General features: G+C 38.9%; 1 protein-coding gene across 10 annotated transcripts; it reads left to right on the top strand.

The window, feature by feature from the left end:
• The first annotated feature begins 923 nt into the window (after window positions 1–923).
• Window positions 924–23414, top strand: STEAP2 (STEAP2 metalloreductase). Of its 10 annotated transcripts, XM_065666418.1 has the most exons (7): window positions 1272–1395; window positions 1793–2020; window positions 5078–5602; window positions 7211–7738; window positions 9382–9546; window positions 16962–17109; window positions 21416–23414. In XM_065666418.1, exons 3-7 carry the CDS (start codon window positions 5111–5113, stop codon window positions 21424–21426), a joined length of 1344 nt encoding a protein of 447 aa, XP_065522490.1. In that variant the 5' UTR covers window positions 1272–1395; window positions 1793–2020; window positions 5078–5110; the 3' UTR covers window positions 21427–23414. The 10 variants fall into 10 exon arrangements, with proteins under 10 accessions (XP_065522488.1, XP_065522490.1, XP_065522487.1 ...); XM_065666416.1 differs by lacking the exons at window positions 1272–1395; window positions 21416–23414 and adding an exon at window positions 924–989 and having other exon boundaries at window positions 16962–18355; XM_065666415.1 differs by lacking the exon at window positions 21416–23414 and having other exon boundaries at window positions 1793–1926; window positions 5081–5602; window positions 16962–18355.

Here is a 23414-nt window from a genome sequence, read left to right as displayed (position 1 = left end):
ACTGTAGAAATAAATGTTTTCAATGCCAGGAAAGTGACTTATTTAATAACTGCGGGGAAATGGCCTCTGAACTACAGAGGAAAAGTTTCTCAGCTCTCTTTTCAAATTCTATGGCATGCTTGTTCGTGACTATGTATTGAAACAAATGTTTGAATTAATTATATGTTTGATTCTGCTTAAGTCCTCAGTTAAAGCACTACAGAAACAAGTCAGCATGCACACACAAAGGATCAAAACAGGTATGTTCAGTGTATCACTGCAATCATAAGGCTCCTTTCAATCATCTGTGCATGTATTAGTTTTTCGCTGCAGCATACATTATTATGCATGTTGGTCAGTTCCAAATGTGTAAAACACGAACGGACGAGGGTTACAAATTGCTACATATACAGCACAGCCTAAGGAAAGATGGAATTTATTTGGTAAATCAGAAGCCACACTTCTCCAGGAAAATGCTCTATTCGCCTTCAGCTGGAAATTTCCTTGGCCAAGCAACACAGAATTCAGGTCTTGGACTTCCGCTTTATGTTTATGTGGCTGAACCCTGTATGTCCCCCCATTTTGTATAACACTTGTTACACTGAGAATTTTGTATAACAAGTACACAGAGTACACAGCAACCATGGGGAGTGACTTCCCTGCTACTTACACCAGGGCAAGGCAGCCTGGGCTGCAGGCACATCCAACACGCACCAGGAATTAATTTCTTTTTACGCTGAGGGTGGCCAGAGAGGTGGTGGATGCATCATCCTTGGAGACATTCAAGGCCAGGCTGGATGTGGTTCTGGGCATCCTGATCTAGGTAAAGATGTCCTTGCTCATTGCAGGGGGGGGTTGGACTGGATGACTTTCGAAGGTCGCTTCCAACCCAAACCATTCTATGATTCCATGACTATGATTCCTCACCCCTGGCCCTGCAGCGGATAGAACAAGGAAAATCGGCCTGAGGACAGCTCCCGCGGAAGAACACACCTGGGCCGGAGCAGTAGGTGAGGGCAGGGGCCCAGAAGGAAAGGTGCCTTGTACATTCGGGACCGTGAGCTCGCCTGGGGACCGACGAGCGGGACCCTGAGTCTGGGGGTGTTCCGCAGGCTTGAGGCAGTTGTGGCGGGAGCGCAGTGACTGGGTGCCGAGTTCAAGGGCACTGCCGGCCCGGCCGTGCCCCCCCGCCTTCCCCCACATGCAGCAGACCCCCAGGACTGCCACCCCACCACCGCCCCAGCCCCAGGCGCAGCCCGCTGCTGCTCGACCGGCCGCGGCGTAGGAGCGGCCGCAGGGGGCGGGTCGCAGCGGTAGGAGAGGCACCGCCTTCCTGTCCGTCCGCCCGCCCGCCACTGCGGGCCGGAGTCTGAGGCGGAGAAGTGGCGGCGCTGGTCCTGCAGGCGGCGGGTGGAGGTGAGCGGCTCTGGGGCCGGGGCAGGAGGAGCTCGATCCCTGCTGGGCGCCCGCTCGGGCCGGCCGCGTCCACCGTCGCCCCGCGGGTTTTCCCCGCTGCCCACCGCTGTGGCGGTGGACTCCCGCCGCAGCTCTACCGGGCTGTGGCGGGCCTGGCGGTGCCGGCTGCCCCCCACCCGGAGTGGGTCGGGCAGCGGGGCTGGGTGCGGCCGGCCCCCGGCAGCCGTGAGGGGCAGCCGGGTGCGTGGCGGTGATGTGGAGCCGGGCTGCCCGCGCCCCGCGGCGGCCGGGCCTGGCCGCGCTGCCCCGGCTCTGCCCGGGGTTACGGAGGAGGCGGGGCGGCGAGCGGCCGGCGGTGGGGTCGCCGCTCTTGTCATGGATGATGTTGTCATTGCAGCTGGAGATGCTGGCCAGGACCTGGGCCCCGCCGAGTTCCTCAGGGGTAGACACCCGCACCGCGCTGCCGCCAGCCAGCCTGCTGGGGGGAGACCGGCCTGCGCCCGGTCAGCGCCTCCACTCAGTCCGCGCCCCGTAAGCTGACGCCCGAGCGGGTGCCCACAGGTTCAGTGACTGCCCGGGTTTGCGTGCGTTCAGGCTTCTTCTCCAGTAGTTGTTTTTCCAAGAGGTGGTTTTCACGTCTGTGTCACCTTCTGGCTGACATAGTTCTGTAGTGTTTTCTTAGCTTATCTAAGGGCAGATGTCAGATTTATATCACTACTACTCTGTTTTGCGCCTGTGAAACCAGGTATTTTGTAAAAGAATAAAGAAGGGTTTGTTGCAGTCTGCTGCTGAATAACCCACCTTAGCTAGTTCTTATCGTCTGCTTCCCATCTATTTACAAATTGCTTGCTCAGTAACTTGATGTAAATTTTTTCCAGAGGCTGAAGTTAGGCTAAAAAGTTTTGCTTTCCTCAGTTCCCCTCCCCTCTTTTAGAGGTACATGCTAGTCTGTCTCTCTTGTCCTCTCTGAGTTCTCAAGATGTCACTTCAATCATCATTTTAGGCATTTAAGCATTTCATAAGCATCTGCTGACTTGAAAATCTTTATCTTACCTTTAACTTTATCCTTTACTCTTAACTTACCTTTTCCCACTTTGACCTCACCTACTGGCTCCCTGTAAATGGAATTTCAGTAAATATCTATTCACAGTTAACCTTTCTGCTGAGGGTTGAAATAAAGATGACATTCAACACTTTGTCCTACTTTGTGTCACCTATAATTTGTTCCTTTTCCTGTGAAGTTATAAACCTTGCATCCTGTCTTTTATTGTATTAAGGAACCTTTACTTGTTGCCCTTCGTGTCATTCACTATTTATAACTCATTTCTGTTCTGTTACTGTTCTGTTACTGTTCTGATTTTATCCCTACGTGATACCACTGCCTCTTTGTACTGTTACTTAGCCATGTGCATACACACCTTCTAATTTTTATTTGTGTGTGTGTGTGTGATTTTTTTTTTTTTTTTTTTTTAGGTTATTAAAGCTCTCCCAATGCAGTTAAAACAGTCTTTTACACTCTCTGGCCTCTACACTGTTATTCTGTATTTAATATAGACTCTTTCAGTAACTGCCAGCTCTTTGATCCCTTCCATCTCTTAAATTACTTGCTGAAGTCATGTCTGCTTATCCCCTGAGGTTTTATTATGAAGTCTATTTTTCTGTTCTTCACACTCTACTTTCCTTAGACTAGGCAGTGAGAAACTTTGTCATGTTTGGTTCTGTGAGAGCCGGTCACCAGAGCAATTCCACATGTTCAAATCTTGATGCCCACTCTCCTAAGGATCCTTTGGACAAAAACTGGAAGTAGACTGCAGTATGGTTAAATGGTACTGGTAGCCCATTTCCTCATGGTGGTTCCCTTTCTATCCTAAAGTTTTGCGGCACCTTCACATCACATGGCATGAACTAAAGTGGGCCTCTGTAGTTGTGGTGGAAGCATGTGTGTTCTGTCATATCTAGTTGATGTATATCTCTTATGTGATCAAAATACAGCTATTCTTATTATGTTCCTGGATGCGAACTCATCATGGTTCAGGAAATACTGGTAGTTTGGTCATGTGTTAGATAAATTTCAGGTCATGTGGTAAGAAAGAAATCAATGTTTTTTTCAGTGCATGCATGAAAATCTGTATGGTCTGCTTTTGCCAGAAAGATTCACTGTAAGAATCTTTTCTTAGAATAGTGGTTTTGTGGTCACTGTCACTATTGCTTTCCATATGTAGAGTCTCAGTCCAGTTTCAGTGAGTTCTTCCTTTCTAGTCAAAGGTGAAATGAAAAGCGCCCATTCTTCTAAGTAGCTTCCTCCAACTTCTGAAACGCAAAGCTACTTTGAATTGTGGAAGGTTGTTCACCACGCATACTGTATTCCTAGCTGATGGCTGCATAAAGTCCCCTGTTCATGCTTAGTTACTGTCACATCACCTTATGGTGATGTGACGGTAACTAATCCATGGTGGCTTATGTAAAGGTTCATTCAGCTCCTCTTTTGCACGTGGGCTGGAATAGCTCCCAAGAGAGTAACCTCATGGTTTATCTTTTCTTCTTAGCCTGCCATTCCTCATTGCTTCCTTCATTTTCAGAACTTATTCCTGTTCTACAGTGCAGAACCACTTATATCTGAACTGTGGTTTCAGGTGATAACTTCCCTCCTCAGGAACGTTTTGTTGGGTTTTTTATGTCTGTTTGTCTTTGTTACAGCTATACTGCAGTTCTGTGAACTCTGCTCTCCAAAGCTGTATCAGTGTTTCTTTTAATTTTCTGTGAGCCTTAGCATCTGTTCTTCAAAGCCTCCCTTACTGCACTGAATCCTAAAACTCTCTTCGTTTTTATTGTTGCATGAAATCTCTCTCTCTCTTCCTGCCATTAGCTCTTCACGGAATGCTTTCCCATGTGTTTGTCTTCAGGATTTATCTTCTCTGCTTAGTTGGAAAATTCTGTTAAGTGCATTTTTGACTTCTGGCTTTGAATCCTTTACCTTTCCACCCACAGTTAATTCTTATGCATCCGTAGCCAGATCTAGAAGTCTGACCTAGCAGTGTCATTGGTGATCTCATGAATAGGCCTTGACAAATTTCAAGGCAGTTGAAATTGGCAAGTTGTCTTTGCTGATGGATGCTTGTGGGCAGCCCATCTCCTAGGCTGACAGGTATGTCAGATGGATGTCTGTCATGGGTACAATGACATTTGCAGGTTTGAGATTTTTGCATCCGTTCCGTCCTGGCCAATATTGGATACCACAATAATAACCTGCATAAGATTTTAATGGAATGGAGCTTCCCTGAACTCAGTGTCCTTATACCAGCCACAGGCCAGCTATCTCTGCCTTCTAATATTTTTCATGATTATCCAGGATTCTTTACGTGTATCTTATTACCCCATTGACCATTAGTTTCAGGAGCACAGGGTTATCTTGTGATCCAGTATTCCAGTGGAAGATAGGAATAGAAGATGGAAAAAGTATCATTTACTTCTGTATTATTGAAGTGCCTGAAGTATTTTATGTTTCTCCTTTTACAAAATTGATTTGCATATACTTTATTAAGGAGAAAATAAAACATGAAACTTAGAACCACAGATTTTGCTCGCAGAGATGTTTATGGATTCTTACGTCTCATAAAATTGTATTATGCTAAATTTCTCCTTTTGTTGCCTGTTTTGGTTTGTTTGTTTGTTTTTTTCCCAGAAGAAGTCATTGTAGGTGTGGTGTCTTGGAAGTATGGAATCAATCTCTATGATGGGAAGTCCTAAGAACCTCAATGAAACTTTTCTACCAAATGCTGCCAATGGCATCAAGGATGCTCGTAAGATCACAATAGGCATCATTGGAAGCGGAGACTTCGCAAAGTCATTGACAATTAGACTTATCAGATGCGGGTACCACATAGTTGTAGGAAGCAGAAACCCTAAACTTGCTGCTGAGTTCTTTCCCCATGTGGTTGATGTCACTCACCATGAAGATGCAGTAGCAAAAACAAACATCATTTTTGTAGCCATACACAGAGAACATTATGCCTCTTTGTGGGACCTCAAACATTTACTCGCTGGTAAAATTCTGATTGATGTCAGCAATAATACAAGAATAGACCAATATCCGGACTCCAATGCAGAGTATTTGGCATCACTTTTCCCAGATTCCCTGGTTGTCAAAGGGTTCAATGTCGTTTCAGCTTGGTCACTGCAATTAGGACCAAAGGATGCCAGCAGACAGGTAAATGTTATGTTGTATTAATGTAACTTCTTTATAAGATGAAAACGACAGGAACTGAATGAAAGCAGCCAGAATTCATGAGTTTCATCCTGCCTGACACAGCATGCCTGAAATGCTGGGCCTTTAGTTTAGTTTTTATTGGCTACTAAAACTTTCAGAGTCTATCTAGTTCATTCCACTGTAAGATATATGGAGTAAATGGTCCAAATTGTTTCCTGGGATGCCTTTTTATTGCAGAGGAAATGTGGATACTAGCTTAGACTAGGTAGTTGACCTTCAGATGACTACAGACAAAGGAGAGGAGTTGGGTCTTAGTGTCTTCTGTAGGACATATATTAATTTTTGTCTTTATGCTCTGTACAGCAATAGAAGCAGCCTTTCCCAGAGTATTTTAATTTCAATATTGATTTACATGGCATGAGCTATTGAAAGAGATGCACAGAAATCTGAAGTCCTGATCAAAGGACTTAGGAATCAGCTGCTCTAAAAATGCACTCATTCAGCATAACGGCAAAGTGAAAGAAAGAATTTATCTAGCTTTTAGAATGTCCCAAGATCATAAATATGAGGAAACAGAAGGAGGCATATATGTTTCTAAATGATCATTCATTTGATCCAGGACTACTTGGGAACGTCATGTTCAAATTCCTTCCCAGTATGTTCCCCAGATCTATCCTGCATATAGAAAAGGCAGCTTTATGTTTTTCATGCTTTGCAGAAGTGATAGAAAGGATTTAAGTTTATGCAAGAACCCAGCCCTTCATGGCTTTATGGACTCTGAGAAACATATGAGAAATGACTGGTATAACATGACTGCTGGAGGCTAAATTGAGTTTTCTGGCACTTCAGGTAGATTTTAAAAGGAATGCAATTGATATAGAATTATCATAATTTAAAAAATATGCTTACTGTACTGTTTTTATCCCCTTTCAGAATAGCACTGCATTATGAGTAATTAACTTCTGTCAAAAGGGATCACGTTTGCTCTAAAGCAAACAGTGATGGGCAAACTATACCCCACTGTAAATTTTAAAGGAACTTTAAACTTACTTTGTAGCAGTGCATTTCTTTCACTATGTAATAAACTGGTCTTTACAAGGAGTTGTTATTTGGCTCCTAGTTTCTGTCTTTTCTGTGAAATTAAGCTAAAATTGTTATACATGGAGAGAATACACAGTTCTCTGCATTCTGTTTACAGGACAGCTATTCTGCAGCCATTATTCAAGATTCATGTGTTTTTGAGATACTTGTGATCTTCTGAAATGCTTGTAGCCATTGTTTCAAGTTCAGTACAGTCTTGTAGACATCTTGTAGGAAGTGGGGAGTGGGGTTCAATTTACAGATTACCAGGGCATCCTGCAGTCAAGAAAAGGCCAATTTCATTTTGGTTACTTTGTTGCTAAATTTGTGTGCATATTTTCACTTTAGCTGGGTTTGTATGTAGTTTCATTCTTGTCTTGGTGATACAAACCGGGACAACAGTGTACAATTCAGCAGTAGTGCTGTCCTCTTGACCTGGAGGCCTTTAAGTCTTTTTTGTGGTTTGGGTGGGTTTTTCCCTTTGAGTCTCTCTCTGACTACAGATGATTCACTTGACTTTCCCAACAGGTCTACATATGCAGTAACAATGTTCAGGCTCGCCATCAAGTTATTGAGCTTGCCCGCCAGCTAGGCTTTATTCCTATTGATTTGGGGGCATTGTCATCTTCAAGAGAGATTGAAAACTTACCTCTGCAACTGTTCACACTGTGGAAGGGGCCTGTAGTGATTGCCATTAGCCTGGCAACATTTTTCTTCATCTATTCGTTCGTCAGAGATGTAATCCATCCATACGTGAAAAATCAGCAGAGTGACTTTTACAAGATCCCTATTGAGATTGTGAACAAGACTCTACCGATTGTTGCTGTCACTTTACTTTCTCTAGTGTATTTACCAGGACTTATTGCAGCTGCTTATCAGTTTTACTATGGTACTAAGTATAGGAGATTTCCACTTTGGCTGGACAACTGGCTCCAGTGTCGAAAGCAGCTTGGACTGCTCAGTTTTTTCTTTGCAACAGTGCATGTGGCATACAGCCTCTGCTTGCCTATGAGGAGATCGGAGCGATACTTGTTCCTCAATATGGCGTACCAACAGGTAAGACAAACTAGTTCAGTGAGCCAAAAATGCCTTGGCTGTATACATATGGCTCATGAATACAATATGCTTGTTTTCTTAACCTGTTCCACTGTTTTCAGTGGAGAATGTTATGGGTTATCTTATGCATAGCTAGTGCCAAATAAGAAAGGAGGCTAGAAGAAACTTACGCATTGTGCTCACCTCGTGCATCAAGTTACAGTCAAGTTTGTGGGGTAGGAGAAATCAAGGATGTGTCCTACTTAAACCACTGATAGTAATGTACACAAGGAGAATGTAGGATAGGCAGGATAAGAACAACAACAGCAAACTTCTGAGGTACATTTCTCTCTATGTATACATAACATATGGGGGAAGTATTGTATATCATAAGTGCATTTACAAGTGTGAAAAGTAGAAGGGTAGATAATAATACTTACAGATACATCTGTGTTTACAAAATAAAAATGCTGTTACTTTGTAACATTTTTGGACCAGTAGTAAAAATATTCATTTAAAAGTATGTGAACATCATCTATTACAGGCAATAGAGATTGACTCACAGTTCCCAGGAGCGATTGGTCTTGCATAACCCTGAAACAATCTCTGATAAATCTGTCATCCTTTAGAAGAGGGTCTGATGCTCCTGTTTGTCACTGAGGTAGCTTATTGTCACTTCGAAAGTAGCAGAAAAGCAGCATTGCCAGAAAAGCAGCATTGCCAGAAAAGCAGCATTGCCAGAAAAACAGCATTGCCATTCAGCACATAAAATCTGCAGGAAATACAGATGTGATGGAACAGAAATAAAAGCAAACTAAGGAAATCAAATGGAACAAATTAGAAGGGATTGGATCCACAAATTCTAAAAGGGCTATCATGAAAAACTGAACTGAAGAGAAAGGCAGGAAGAGGAAAACTATTAAAAGGCAGCAAGAAACTGTAACTGTTCACACTTAGTAAAGGACCCACTGATACTAAGAAATTATCTTGGTTTTAATAATATTGTAAAATTCTTACTTGCTAATACTCTTGGTCAGCCTCTTTAAAGCCATGCCGTATTACAATAGTTCACCTGAAAGTGGAAAACTAGTTAAATATCCAAGCCTCTCAATTGTTAAGGACCTGAGTTATTTCTTTTTTTTCTGGTAAAGCTCTCTAGTGAGAACAATCTTGGATGTATCTGATGTCAACAGTGAAATAGGCAAAGTAACTTTGACTTAGCATAAGGAGCTGAAGCAAAACAAGGAAATGATGCTAAACTGTTTCTAAATGCTACAAACTAAAAACAAATTGCCGGTTCACCCAATTTATGTTACAGAATTTAAGTTTCAAGGGTCTGAAGAACACAGCTACTTTTCTACAGTATACAGGAATACACAGATTTATCTGGTTTTATAACATACTTGTTATAAATAGTATATAATGTTAAATTTTATTTTAACAACTCATTCAAGCTTCCATGTTTAACATAATCTAATCTAACAAGAGCCAATACCAGTGGCAAGGGAATAGTTGTTTTTCTCAAAGACATGAGGAAACCTCTAAAATATTTGACCCCATTTTATAGTTGTCCTGTGACTGTAGACTTTTACTCAGCAAAATAACTTCTGTGATATTTTTAATATTCTGTAAAATAAAGTGCTTCCTTTCTGCTGTTTCATCAGGTTCATGCAAATGTTGAAAATTCTTGGAATGAGGAAGAAGTGTGGCGAATTGAAATGTATATCTCCTTTGGAATAATGAGTCTTGGATTGCTTGCTTTGTTGGCAGTAACTTCCATCCCTTCAGTAAACAGTGCCTTAAACTGGAGGGAGTTCAGTTTCATTCAGGTGGGTTACTTTTTAAATAAGGGGGTTTTGTTGTTAATAAGAATTCCTTGATGATAATGATGATGAACAAAAGCACTTTGCAACATGATGAGAGCTTATTTTTCCCTTCTCTCTGGTAAGTTAATAGAAACAACATATCCTTACTCAGCAGATATATTACCATGAAAGTAATTAAGCATTTCATGAGTATTAGAATGGGAATTTGCATTTCACACTTCTTGATCTTAAGTAATCACATAGCTAAGACCAAATGAGCACTAATCTATTCCTTTTCCCTTGTTACAATTTCTTGATGAATTCAAATTAGATAAATTTGGCCAAACTCACAAAAGGCAATGATCCTGATGAGATGCTACTATATGTAGATGCACACAACTGTTAAAATTGAAGATTTAATTTGTCCTGCAGGATTTTTATTACACAGGCCTCTGACAGCCATTCAGTTTTGCTTCCCTTCCACTGTGTGCAAATTAATACAGCTCTCAACTGTGTTATTCCTATTAGCTGAAAATACCCACTAGCTTTGTTTATTAAAACAGCGGCTTTTCCAGGTCTTGGCATGTCTTCTGATGCCCTCTTTCCTTAGATAAATATCTACAGCATGCAGACCTAATCAGCACAAAATACTGAGAAATACAGGCTTTAATAAACAACCTAATGTTCGCTTCCAAACAAAATTGTCCTTAGGTTTAGGTAGCAGTTAATGATGTAAAATTTTATTAGAATTCAGTCTTGTGATAGATTTCGCAAGTGTGTACACACAGTTTTGGTTTTGTTGTTTTGTTCTCTGACTTTAGAGGCAGTACTCTAGTCTTAACTCTCTCTTTTCTGATTAACTGTTTTTCAACACAGTCACTGTCATAATTTTGCCTAATTCTTAGACCTGTCACTGTACAAATTCCAACCTTTAGAATGCAAGCACTGACTTAACAGTTCAGGGCTTGGGTTGTGCTTCATAATTTACATTTTAAAGGGAGTGACGAGGAATGCTTCTTTGGCTGTTGCTGCAGAAAAAATATGGACTCAGTCAGAGATCAATGTGATCAGACCAAAGCCGTTTATTACAAAGCATCTATCCTTTTTATACTGTTGTCTGCATCCGCTTGCAATAGCTTGCTGTATTATAATCGGCTACATATACAATAGCTTACATATTCTTGTAACACACAGCAACTATGGCTACATATACAGTAGCCCGCTGTATTATAATTGGATACATATTCAATAGCTTGCTGGAGTATAATTGGATACATATTCAATAGCTTGCTGTATTATAATCAGCTACCTATACAATAGCTTAGTATATTATGCTTTGATACATATTCTTGCAGCACACAGCAACTAGTATACAATTAATCAAATAGGCATATGGGAACTTAATCTTTAAAACTTGCTAACAGTTCACTATTTTGTATCTTAGCACATTCCAGTTTCTTATCTTGCTTGCACTGTTACTTTTGCTTCCTTACCCACGTCCTCCTTCATCCTCGATTCATGTCAAGCTCCACATAGGCACTTGCTGACTTGGGAACGAGGCCATTCTTTGCTAAAAATCCATCCATAGGCTGTAGCTGTCACAAGTCTTCTGTCTGTAATGTCCTCCCTTCCCCTAGTGTTTCTGTTGGTGGAACACACTGGGTAGGTGTACAAAAAGTTGGCCGAAAAATTTTTCAAATTGGAGTTCCCCTGATAGAACTGTTTATTCATGCCCATGTTTTTGAGCCTTCAGAGGGGGTCAGTACCCATTTTTTTTATTGTTGCAGCATTCCTGCCTTCCAAAGTTCTCTGTTCAGGGAAACAATAGTACTGCTGTTGGATGATGTAAATCAGTGCAAAAGCAAAAACATGTATTCACTTGTGACTGAGGTGATGCCTTTAAACAGTAACGACTTCCAGCCACAAACCCAGCAGTTGTGTCTTATTTTTCCTTACTCAGATTTTTAAATTTCCAGCTTGCGTGTCTGAGTCAAAACCCACACAATAATCGCATCGTGATGTGTCTACAGTGGCATTTTTATTGTGTCAGATTTACTGCAGTTATTTCCACTGTAAACAAAGTCAAAATAGTTCCAAATTTAAGTAGTTACGAACTTTAATCAATCATCTGTTTCAGGAATTTGATTTGGACCAAGTTGTTTGCTCTAGAGGTTACAGTTGATACATGCTGAAAAGAACTGGTATTGGTAATTAATTATGATAATTTCCAATTTTTTCTCACAAAAAATACTGAACTACTAACAGTTAATGACCAGTAAATATATTTTACTTTGTCATTAATTACTTCTCAGGAAGTAAGTTGTTCTTTATTTAGTTACTTGTCCTTCAAAAAAGTCCTCTTGCTTTATTCAGTCAGAAAACAGACTTTCAGTGATCCCTCACTAAAGTAAAAGGAGGCTCCATTTCTGCACAAGCTTCATTGTACCCAGTATGCAAGAACAGATAAAACTTCATAATGCTTAATGCCTTTTATATTTTCTTTACTGAAGTGCAATATGACGAAGTGAATTTTAGCTTAATTTCCTTCATCTCAAACAATGGAACTATTAGCCCATCATCTCAGTGCTAGGGAAAACAGTGTATCTCTAGCTTTAGTCCTGAATCTCAGATGGTTTGCTAAAATAATTGCTGAACTTGCTTTGCGTCTGACAGATGAAGAATCAGACAGTCAGCACACTTACACAGTTTCTCACCTTAGCACTTCGCACTGAGAACAACGTACTATTTCTTGCTCATCTTGGTAAATGCAGTTTCATCAAAATAAGGGTCTGACCTCTTCTAAAGAGTTTTACTACTACTACAACATACTCAGTCTTGAGTCCTACTAAGAAAATCTGAGTTTAGGATTAACAAATTATTAACATATACAGTACAGACTGTTTTCTAGCCTTGTTCCAGTAGTACAAGCCCTGAGCAGCATCTCCCCTACCTACAGTAGTTCAAACAGGTTTCTACCACAGTCTGCCTAATACCATAAAGAAACCCAAGGTGTGAATGTTTTTGCCCAGAAATCACTGGTGTCTTTGATATCCCCAATTGTTTTGGAGATGCCTCCATCTTACCTAGCCTAGTTTCACAACATGAGTGTCAGTGCCGAAAAATACTTTAATTATGGGAAGATGACTTTGAGAGGAAAAGCAGTGTAGGCTCCACTCCTTCCCTCAGAGTATGAGTATGAATGGAGATATGAGAAAATTGTATAGTTAGTGCAAAAGAAAGTTACTGTGTCAGCCCTACCAGGAGCTAAGAGACCCGCAGAAAATTTGGAGTGGCTGGAGTACAGAGCTGACCACTGCACAAAACGAGTATCTAATTACTTCATCACAATTCAGAAAGGAACACTCATGACATCCAAATGAAGAAGCCACAGAATGAGACAGTGATGAAGAGTTTGCTGAGTAGGTGACCCTATGTGATGTAAATTTCTCATGAAACTTTGCAGGCATCTTAACATAACCTGTAGTTGGAGTCTACTGAACAAAGAAGTGGGGAAGAAGCTGGGGATGATAAAGTAATGCATCAATTTTGTTAAACACCACTGAAGTACTCTTCTTTTTCTTTTCTAAACATATTTGAATAAGGAGCTAAGGTAGACATGGGCAAGAAATAAAAAAGAGTTCATATTTTGTCAAAGCAAGCAGAATAACAAGCCTAAACCAATACACTGCAAACAGAAAAAGACATTTATTGAGCTACATGGAAATGGAGAACACTGTTGCAAGCAGTGCTGCACCAGGTCCTTCAGTCTTCTGAAGGAAGTTAAACTGTAATTATATAATGTAAGCATAACTAACTACTGCTTTTGTTTTCAGGTCTAACAGTTCAAGGCCAAAGCACATCACTCAAAGTGGCAATGGGCAGAGCATACTGGTTTTGAAAGCTAAGCTTTAGGTTTCTTAGCAAAAATCACTGCAAACCTGCCATTTGCATAGTAGGAAGCTGATGTTTTTATAGAAATTCCTTTTGTCTGCTAGCACAATCCTACAGTTCTTTGGAGACTAAAACTTTTCTTTATTAGTTAAAAGTATCATTAAAACTTTTCTTGTGCACACACATTGAGGAAGGGCTGTTCTGCCTTGGTTCTCCCACAACAACAGGATTACTTTTCCCCAAGAGTAAAGAAGGATGAGGCCTGAGTAGCAATTTTATGGGTAAGATTCCAGTCAGAGTTGCTGCAGCCTGTTTGTAAGTTTAGCAATATCCTGTTACTGGGGGAATCAGAAGTATACCTTGCATAATGTAGGCTTTAGAAAATACTTTTTGTATATATAAATTGCTTGGAACTACTTGACCATTGAGGTGGAAATTCCTGAAGCAGATTTGTCCTACAGCAGATTGTGTCTCTATATATGTACATCTTCTTGGTAACATTTTAGGATTTTCCTCCTGCATCCTTTCCTCTATGTTTTTCGCTAACCTTTAAGCTGAAAGATAGGGAAGTACACAGGAAATGTGCTAATCTAATTAGCTTGCAGAAAACACAGTATTACGGCAAATAGAGAAGCAAAGCAACCAAAGATGCTCTTCCCCTTTTCCCAGCATTACTCCTAGAGCTTAGACAGAGGGTTCCCATGACTTAAAACTGCTATTGCTACTCACTCACCAATGTAAATTTACCAGTGAAGGAAAAGTATCCCTTCTAGCTGCTTTCAGAAGTCCTCTGCCCTTAGATAAGTTAGCATCCTGTGCCGAGCCCTGGCCACCCTATACAGACAGTGTTGAACATTTGCAGATACAGAAAAATCAAGTCTTTATAACAAAGGTTTGTACTGATGTAGCTTTCTGCAGTGGCATTTTACCTAAGTAACAAACACAGGCAGAGTTGCTTGTATTTCTGGAAAACTCATTGTCAGTAGCTGCACACTGGGATAAATGTTCTTAATGGAATTTCCTAGTGTAGATCTGCCCTGACTAAACAAATGAAATACTTAAGAATGCTAAGTTGTGTGGAGGACACCCTCTTTCTAGCTAAGCGGTGTTATTACTGTCAAAAGGTACAGCACAGAAACACAGCAACTAAGGGCCTGCTAGAAGAAAATACCATCAGTAGCTGAGAGAAGCTCCTATAGAAATGTGTTTGTTGTCATATTTTTAGATGAGCAGTTCAAATGCTCCAGTACATACTAGCACAGGGTCTATCAACACTTCAAAGAAGGATATGGCAACCTTCCACAAGTTAAAATATGAACTTAATAGGGGTGCATCATATGTTTTTCTTTTCCTTGTGATGTTAGTTCAAAACATACTGATGTAACTCTTAGCTTCCATTTTGACCATTAGATGGAAAGACTGTATAGGTGTCTTAAAACTGTAGTTTGCATATGGAAAGTAAACAAGCATTTTTTATTTCATTTTTTTTATTATTTTGGGAAGAGTCTGTATAACATTTCCCTCCAGTTCCTTTTTCAAGAATTGGTATAGTTCTCACCAGTAAGGCTGACAAAGAAGTGAGGGATATGATTCAGTTGTGCCTTCTTCCCTGCTGGCAGTGATACAACAACAATGAATTCAGGACAGTAATACCAGCAAAAATCTGAAATAACATATTCAAACATCAGGTTTTATAGTATTGTTTGCTGTCCAAACTTCTTAGCATAAGTTCTGTTTAGATACTGTGTATGTAATTTTCATATCCACAAGTGGTTGTCTGATTGTTCTGTTTCTTAGAATCATAGAAGAATTAGGGTTGGAAAGGACCTCAAGATCATCTAGTTCCAACCCCCCCCCGCGATGGGCAGGGACACCTCACACTAAACCATCCTACCCAAGGCTTCGTCCAACCTGGCCTCCTTCGACCTGCTGGTCACGCTCCTTTTGATACGGCCCAGGATACGGTTGGTTTTCTGGGCTATGAGCGCACACTGCCAGCTCATGTTCATTTTCTCATTGACCAACACCCCCAAGTCCTTCTCTGCAGGGCTGCTCTGAATCTCTTCTCTGCCCAATCTGTAGCTGTGCCTGGGATTGCTCCGACCCAGGTGTAGGACCTTGCACTTGTCATGGTTGAACTTCATAAGGTTGGCATCAGCCCACCTCACAAGTGTGTAGAGGTCCCTCTGGATGGCATCCCTTTCCTCCAGCATATCAACCGGATATATAGGACATTTTGGGAGCAGATAGTTCTTTTTCAAAAAAAAAAAGGTTGCAGCATACCTAAGACGTACCAACATGGCTTTGAAAGCACTGGCAAAAAAGTGCATGGGTATTGGGAAGTTGAAAAAAACCCATGGTACCAACCTCTAAAAGTATTTTCTTTTTCCTACCATTATATCCGTGAATCCTTGCAAGTAGTATTAGCTCAGGCATTCTTCTCTTCCTAGAAACTGGTTCATCTTGAAGTATAAAGAATTAATTCTTTCACTGACTATAATAGACCCTTAGGATGAATTTTAATTTGCCTCTCTGTTTGCTGGAAGGAAACCAAACCTTGGTAGTCAGTTACCATTCTTAATATTCATTCTGTTTCTGTAATTTTCTACAGATGTTTTTCAACCAAGTTAGTCAACCAAATTACATCAGTTTTGGCCAAAAAGAGGTTTTCTTCATTTGATCACCATCAGAATTCAAAGCATAGTAGTCTTTTTTTTTTTTTTTTTTTTTTTTAACCATAGTTTGGAAAAGTCAAGGTTGGTACGTTTAACTAGAGTCTGCAGAACAGCACAGCTACAGGGTTCTTAAAAGGGCAGATTCATAGAAATGGCAAATGACCCCTATTAACACTGCCTTCTGTGGCATGCTCTGGATTATATAAGAGGTCCTCTGCAGGGTGCTGTGGGAACCTTCTAATTCACATTCCATCAGGCACTACCTGTTTATGATAAACTAACTGCATAATTTTGTTGTGCCATATGCCCAAGTCGGGCAGTCCAGGTATTCCCATTAACCAGGCAACAGCTGATGGCAAGAGGTGAGGTTATTTACGTTAACTTCAGGGAAATGGATGTAGGCCATTGTGAGAAAAAAGCAAACTGCACCTCTCAGTGATAAAAATCTGGAGTGTTAGGCTCAGATTTCCTTCAGGAGAATTGCATTGTTCCATAATCACAAATCTTGGAAGTGATCTACCCTCATAGTTAAGAAATGGGGAACTGTAGTTCCAGTAACTTCACTGGCATTGTTCCTTATTCATATACATATCCTGAGGTTGACTTCCACTACTTAGAATTTGGGCAAACATATTCATTTCAACTTTGATTAAGGCCTACAGATGCTAGCAGAGACATGTTGTAAATCAGTGTTCAGTTCAACCCATAGTTTTCAGAACGATAACTTTAAACCACACACTACCCATTAAAAATAGCGTATAGCTAAGAGATTTGAACACAATGTCTAATAAAAGTGTTAAAATAATGGGTTAGAGCTTTCAGGACCAAGTCCCATTATCTCTTCTTTTTCCCCTGTTTTCTCTTTTATCAAAGTCTACACTTGGATACGTCGCTCTGCTCATAAGTACTTTCCATGTACTGATTTACGGATGGAAAAGAGCTTTTGAAGGAGAATATTACAGATTTTATACACCACCAAATTTTGTTCTTGCCCTTGTTCTGCCTTCCATTGTAATTCTAGGTAAGATCATTTTATTTTTGCCTTGTGTAAGTAGGAAACTGAGGAGAATTCGAAGAGGATGGGAGAAAAGCCATGTTATAGAAGAAGCAAGTGGATCTGCTCCACATCTCTCCCCAGAAAGGATAACTGTGATGTGATGATAAATCATTATCTGTTAGCACTGTTGTAGCTGTTTGGGGTTTGGAGGTTTTTTTGTCATAAACTTATATTTGTAGGAGTTGAGTTAAAGTATGAGTAAAGTCATTGTGGACTTGCTTGGTGTATAGTACAGGCTGTCAACCAAACTATGAGAAGTCTACTTCAGATAGCTACAAAAGTATTTTTGTTTTGAGTTACAGAGGCCAGATTATTACGAAATCAGAATTTTTAATATTCCTTTGCACAGTCTTATCACAACAGTATTTTAGTATAATCATGCTTTCCAGATATTTGACTTAGAGCATATGTGTCAGAGTGCTATCTATTAATGCCACATTTTCTGGGCAGTGTTTATTTTATTAAAATCACACTCCTTGTTAGTGAGTTCAGAATATAGACTAATAAAGTTAACAATTTAGGAAATAATCAGGTTTTGAAACAAATTAATTTTTAATGATGTATTGCACATGTACAGTATATATCTATTTGTGTGTGGTTTTACACCATTTCACAAGTTGAATAGGCAAAACCACTTTCAATTATGGTGTAATTGTACATCTTGTAAGCAAATAGTATTGTACTAACAGGGTTGTTTTTTCCAAAGTATTACATAGGATTTTAGACCTTTGGCATTTGTTTATTTCCGTACATCATCTAATGAAAATTCAAAATAGTGTTGTATAGAAAGACATGCAGGTATGTGTGCAAGCAACTAATTTTTTTATTTTAAAATTATTTCAAAATATCAGGAAATATTTTAAAATGTTTAAAAAAAACTGAGAAATCTGCAACAATAAAAATCCATTTTCACTGTGAAACGTCCAATACGTTGGTACAACAGTGAAGTATCACAATATTCATGTTCTATATGTTTTTACACTGCTGTTTCAGTTATTACATATGAATTTCCCAGAGTCTGTCTTAAATTCTTAATATCTTTTTGTGCAAATTCAATCTTCTATTTTTATATGAAAGCCTTACTTTTACAAGTGTCTCTGGGATATGCCTGAATTTTTAAGAAATAAATTATTATTCTTATACTTAAAAATGAATTTATCTCTAAAATTTGTCATTTGCATTTCCTGTGAGATTCAAAAGCACGTTCACAATTACTACTGCTTTGTCAGGTTCTACTCTCCTCTAACAAAAGAGCCAAACTCAACTCATACTTTTCAGGCTGCCTCTGCTTCATTAGCAAAACCTCTATTTCAGTAAATCAGAATGTAGGTTTGGTCCTAATTTTTTTACTTGTATGAAATTATATTTTTCTTATCTATATTTGTACTGTCTAGGATCTTTGATGATCTCTGACTTTCTTAGCTGGACCTTCACTTATTATTTATTACTTTGCAAGAATTTGTCATCAGTAGGATACATCAGAAATATACAGTACTTAAACTTGAATTTCTCCATAAAAATCTCTAGTCCTGTAAATCTCACTATCTCTGTAATGAAACCAACATCTCCACAGAACAAGAATCAAGATTCAAACTTTGTCCATGATTACACCAATTAAAGAGATCATGCTGTTCTGAATTCAAAAAATCTACAAGAATTTTATTTTCATTGTAGTATTCATATTCCCCAAACTTACACATTGAGTCTGTGTGTATTCTGGGATTGCTGCAAATCAAGAGGCAAGAGACAGTTAAAACTTCTAATTTATTTTGCCTGTATTTTGCCATTCCAATACAGAAGACTGTACAGTTCTTGAAAGGCTTGCAGAATTATATGTAACCGAATTTCCTGACCTGTTTCCTATTCCATTATTGCAAAGGGAAACCACATATGGCTTAAGCATTTGTGCTTCAATTCTTTAAATAAGATTAATTTAAAAAATCTCAGAATACACAAAGTCATGGAGAATTGTAACGGGATAAATACCATGCGCATCTACCCCAGTCCTGTGCCCAAAACTTGATTAAAATCACTAGAATGGGATGGTATAACTACGAGCAGAATTTTATACTACTGAACAAATTTAAGGCAGAGACCATTGCTGTTGAGAATCTGATGACATTTCAAAATTAAATATGCTGCTATTATTTTGTAGTAACTCTACACTTCTGTAGAATAGGCAATAAACGCTGCTATTCCCTACTATTACCTAATTAATTTGATGTAATAGCGATAATGTTACAGAACTAAGATACGGTAGTAATTAAAAATTCCTGTCAAAGTCAATATATATTGTACTGTAATGCAACCACTGACAGTATATACAGAAATGTGTTGGCCCTCTAGCCTATGCAAAAAGTTATTTCATCATTAAGTTTCTTCATGAGTGTTCAAACTGTTAAATTTTGAACTGCTAAAGTTGTCTGGGAAGGATAATTATGTATTGCTCCTTTTTTTCAAACTGTGTGTGTAGAAAATTAAAAATGTGTTTTGATTTTATAAGTTACTTGAAAGGTTGAAATATTGAAGTATTAATAAATAGATGATATTTTTAGCTCAAATATATAAAGACATTTTGTGAAATATTTGTGCTACAATAAGACATGGTTTCCTGCTAGGCCATCTATTTCCTGCTAACTGGAATAACAAGTTGACTTGTGATTTAATATTTTGTAGTCTATAAGGACCAGTTCACTCTAACAAGACACTGTTAAGTCTGAAAGTAAAATGACACTCACACGTTTACTACACATTATGTATCATATCATGCATATGTTCAGTCACGTTAGGAATCCTTATTCATTTCTATAGAAAAACTCATATTCGGACATCTCATTGAAAAAAGACCTGAGGCTTAAAGTTTATTTTTGATTGCCTGAATATAAACAGTTAATTTACATGTCTTCTTAGTTACTTAGGAGAGTAAATACATATTTTGAGGAATAGCCTGCTATTTTTGTGTAGCTTTATATAAATCGCTTACTGCCTAATGAAAATGAATAATGAAATAAGCTTAATTTCTTTTCATTACAGTTCAGTAAAAAAAAAGTAGTGCTTAATATGTAATACAGAACTATACATCATCTTAGAAAATTGAGATCTGTATATATTTAGCAACGGGTTATTTTTTCTATGGATATTAAGGTATTCGTTCTTAACATTGTCTAAAATACAGTTCTATTACAGGTTCCATATATGTGTTTAATTTTATCTTGAAATTTTATTAACTGTGGCAACTATATGCAAGTTAATTAAGTGCCCGTGTTCTTGAATTATTTAGATATTAATTATTTTGTAATTGTTTTACAAGTTCTTTGCCTGTCTAGCTTGTGGTAATGATTACTGTGAATTGGTGCCACATTTAACTTTTTGTCCCAACATTGTGCATTATATGATGTGCCAACATGAGCAAGTACATTTGTATTTTTATTTGGCATTACTTACCTATAAAATAGTGTGTCTGTCTGTTTGTGTCTACATGTTATTAGCTATACATGCTGCCCTACTAGCACTAAGGGAAATTATTAATATGAGCCACTGAGTTCCCAAGTGGCTATAAAATTTCACAGGTATGAATATAGTTAGGAAACAGCTTTCCTCTTTGAAGGTTTCCTCTGAAAGTTAAATATATCAAGTGCATAAAGATTAGATAGATTGAGTTTTTCAGTATAGTATAGTATTTTCATATATCCAGTGGTAGTGGATGCATATGCATAGTTCCTTTCAGACAGTGCATCTCCTAATACACAAGTTTTTGATTTCTTGGTTGTTCATCCTGTAGTATTTTCTATCAATGTAATGATTAATGTTGCAGTACTGATATTGTATCATTATATGATACTGCTTGAATTAATTAGATTACAGCCTTTGAAATAAGTGGCACATCGAACTGACTTGAACAATGATCTCTATAATTATATATTGTTTCTGATGCCTTGCTGGCAATGTCTTGCAGTGAGCATAGGATTATCTCTCATGTGCAATATTCTCTTTGTAGTTGTGTTTGGCAATTTGTGCTGTCTCTGAACAGGGCTATTATAAATTATTAGTGATGCTCTTATCTATTTTTCCATATAACGTGTTTTACACAAAAATCAATAAAAAATCAGTGTCAGGTATTTGGCTTTTTCTTCTGTGCTTATGCATAATAAATTTTAGCTTGCGTTTCTTTATAATACATGTGTGCTGTGATCAACATTTTCTCTGAGAGGTAGAACTTGAATGTGAGTTCATTAAAAAAAATCTAAAGGGCAGTTTGTTTCTTTTGCAGTGACTGGATAACAGATATTTCACACAGACACCCTGGAAAGCCATATCCCATATTCTACTGTGAGGTATTCTCCATTATTTTAGAACAGAGAGTAAACACTACACTACTATGAGAATATATTCAGCCCACTCGTTCAACAAACAAGAAGTCTGGCAAAAGTGAGACTGCTAGGCACAACTAAGTTTGTCAGGTGGAGATACTTTTCCTGTTTGGTTGAATATATGAGAAAGCACTACTGTTTAAATGAGAAAAACAGGTGAACCACTTGGCAATCCTTCATTTGGGAATATATCACTTTTTTCCAGAGAGGCTTATGACAACATAAGAAAGAGGAAAACAGTACATGAGAGGTAAAATCCTGCTTAACTAAAGGTCAGCAGCATAAACTGTTCTGAGTTCAAACAAGTCAAGATGCATGAGTCAGTGAAGCTGGCAGGATTCACATTGCTTTCATTTAAGTTAAAAAAGCCTTCCCAGATCCCCAGATGGAATTTAGGTACTTGAAAAATTCGGAATATTTGCTATCTATTAGTGCCATGCCTGACATAACAGTAATGTTTTGGTCCTTGAAACCTGCCTTTTTTTTTTTTTCTTAATCTCACCCATTTTCTGTGTATCGCAGTGCTTGTTTTTACTGAGTGTTGATGCTGTGCTAGCAGCTGGAGCCCCAAACTTACACCTTTGTCCAGCTGTACCTTGTACTGTATAAAACTGTAAGTTCTGTCTACTGTGACTTACTGTATTTCCTCACATTAATAAAGATCAGTCTGCAAGTCCCCCTCAAATCCATACCACTCAGTGACCTGTTAACAGTATAGGCAAGTAAATCCAGATGTTGGAAACTCTGTTAACTTTACAGGTTTGAGGTTGAGTCTACTGCCAGCCACTTCACAGGTCTTTTCTTTTTTTTCTGTGGATATCAAACACAAGAGGTGTGGCAGGATAGTTCTGCATTCTGCTGTTCACATGCCTCTCCCACCCCCCCCCACCCCCCCCACCCCCCGCCTTCTTCTTCCCCTTCGTACTGACTAAAAAAAGAGATGAGAATGAAAAAGAAGACAAGGAGTCAACAGATGGATTCTTAGAAAGACTCTGATTGCTGTACTATAAAGAGCTCAGTGTCATATTCTTAAACAGTGTAGATGACTTTGGAAAGTTACGGGTTCATACAGCCAAGGAAAGGACATCACTTGACTAGGGCTGAAGCACCCCCACTGCAGCACATGGAAGATGTATCCTTTACTGAATAATAGTCCTTCAAAAGCTTGCAACCTAACTTCTAAGACACTAGAGGAAATAATTCACTCAGTAAAGTCAACAGGAGATTAATGGCAGACTTAGATATGGAACCTTCTTCTAATGTACAGCTGTGTCCTACACACACAGTCCTGTAGTTTTATGAAATTTTATCCTTACCTCAGGAATAGCGTTTGCTGAAATGTCCCTTCACACCAAAAGAGTTAGTCCTCAGCCAAAACAGAAATTCTCTCTACATTGTCTACTTTTTAAACACTTTCCTTAGCATTTCTGAGACTTAGCATTTAATATTTGTGAATTAATACCCTCAGAAGTAAGGTACTATAGCCTTGATGTCCTGAATGTTATTTGTTACCAACAGAAGAGGTAGATGCAATAAAAATACAATATAAGCCTGTTTGGTGTAGAAAACTGTTAAGTAAATATTTTCACAGTAGATTGCAGGTTTTTGGGGTTGGATATTTGCTGTTTGCCAAGGGCAGCAGAATCCCTGTAGTCAAATTTGCACAGTGTGGCTTTCATCCCAGTTTTAAAAGTTTCATATATGAAGAACTGAGCAAATGGAGCTTTGCAATATGATCTTTGGAACAGTCAGCCAACAAATGGCATGTGACCTAAGCTTATAATTTACAGACTAAATTGCCCAATTTTGCTATGTTCTCTATACATTTGTCATTCAAAGCACAAGCAACAGCACTTAAAACCACTTAAACCACAATAAAAGAAAATTTTAGCATTTGGA

This window comes from Lathamus discolor, chromosome 2 (genome assembly GCF_037157495.1).
Source record: "Lathamus discolor isolate bLatDis1 chromosome 2, bLatDis1.hap1, whole genome shotgun sequence".
Classification (NCBI taxonomy): domain Eukaryota; kingdom Metazoa; phylum Chordata; class Aves; order Psittaciformes; family Psittacidae; genus Lathamus; species Lathamus discolor.
The sequence above is the reverse complement of the archived record's forward strand: the minus strand, read 5'-3'. Positions and strand labels throughout refer to the sequence as shown.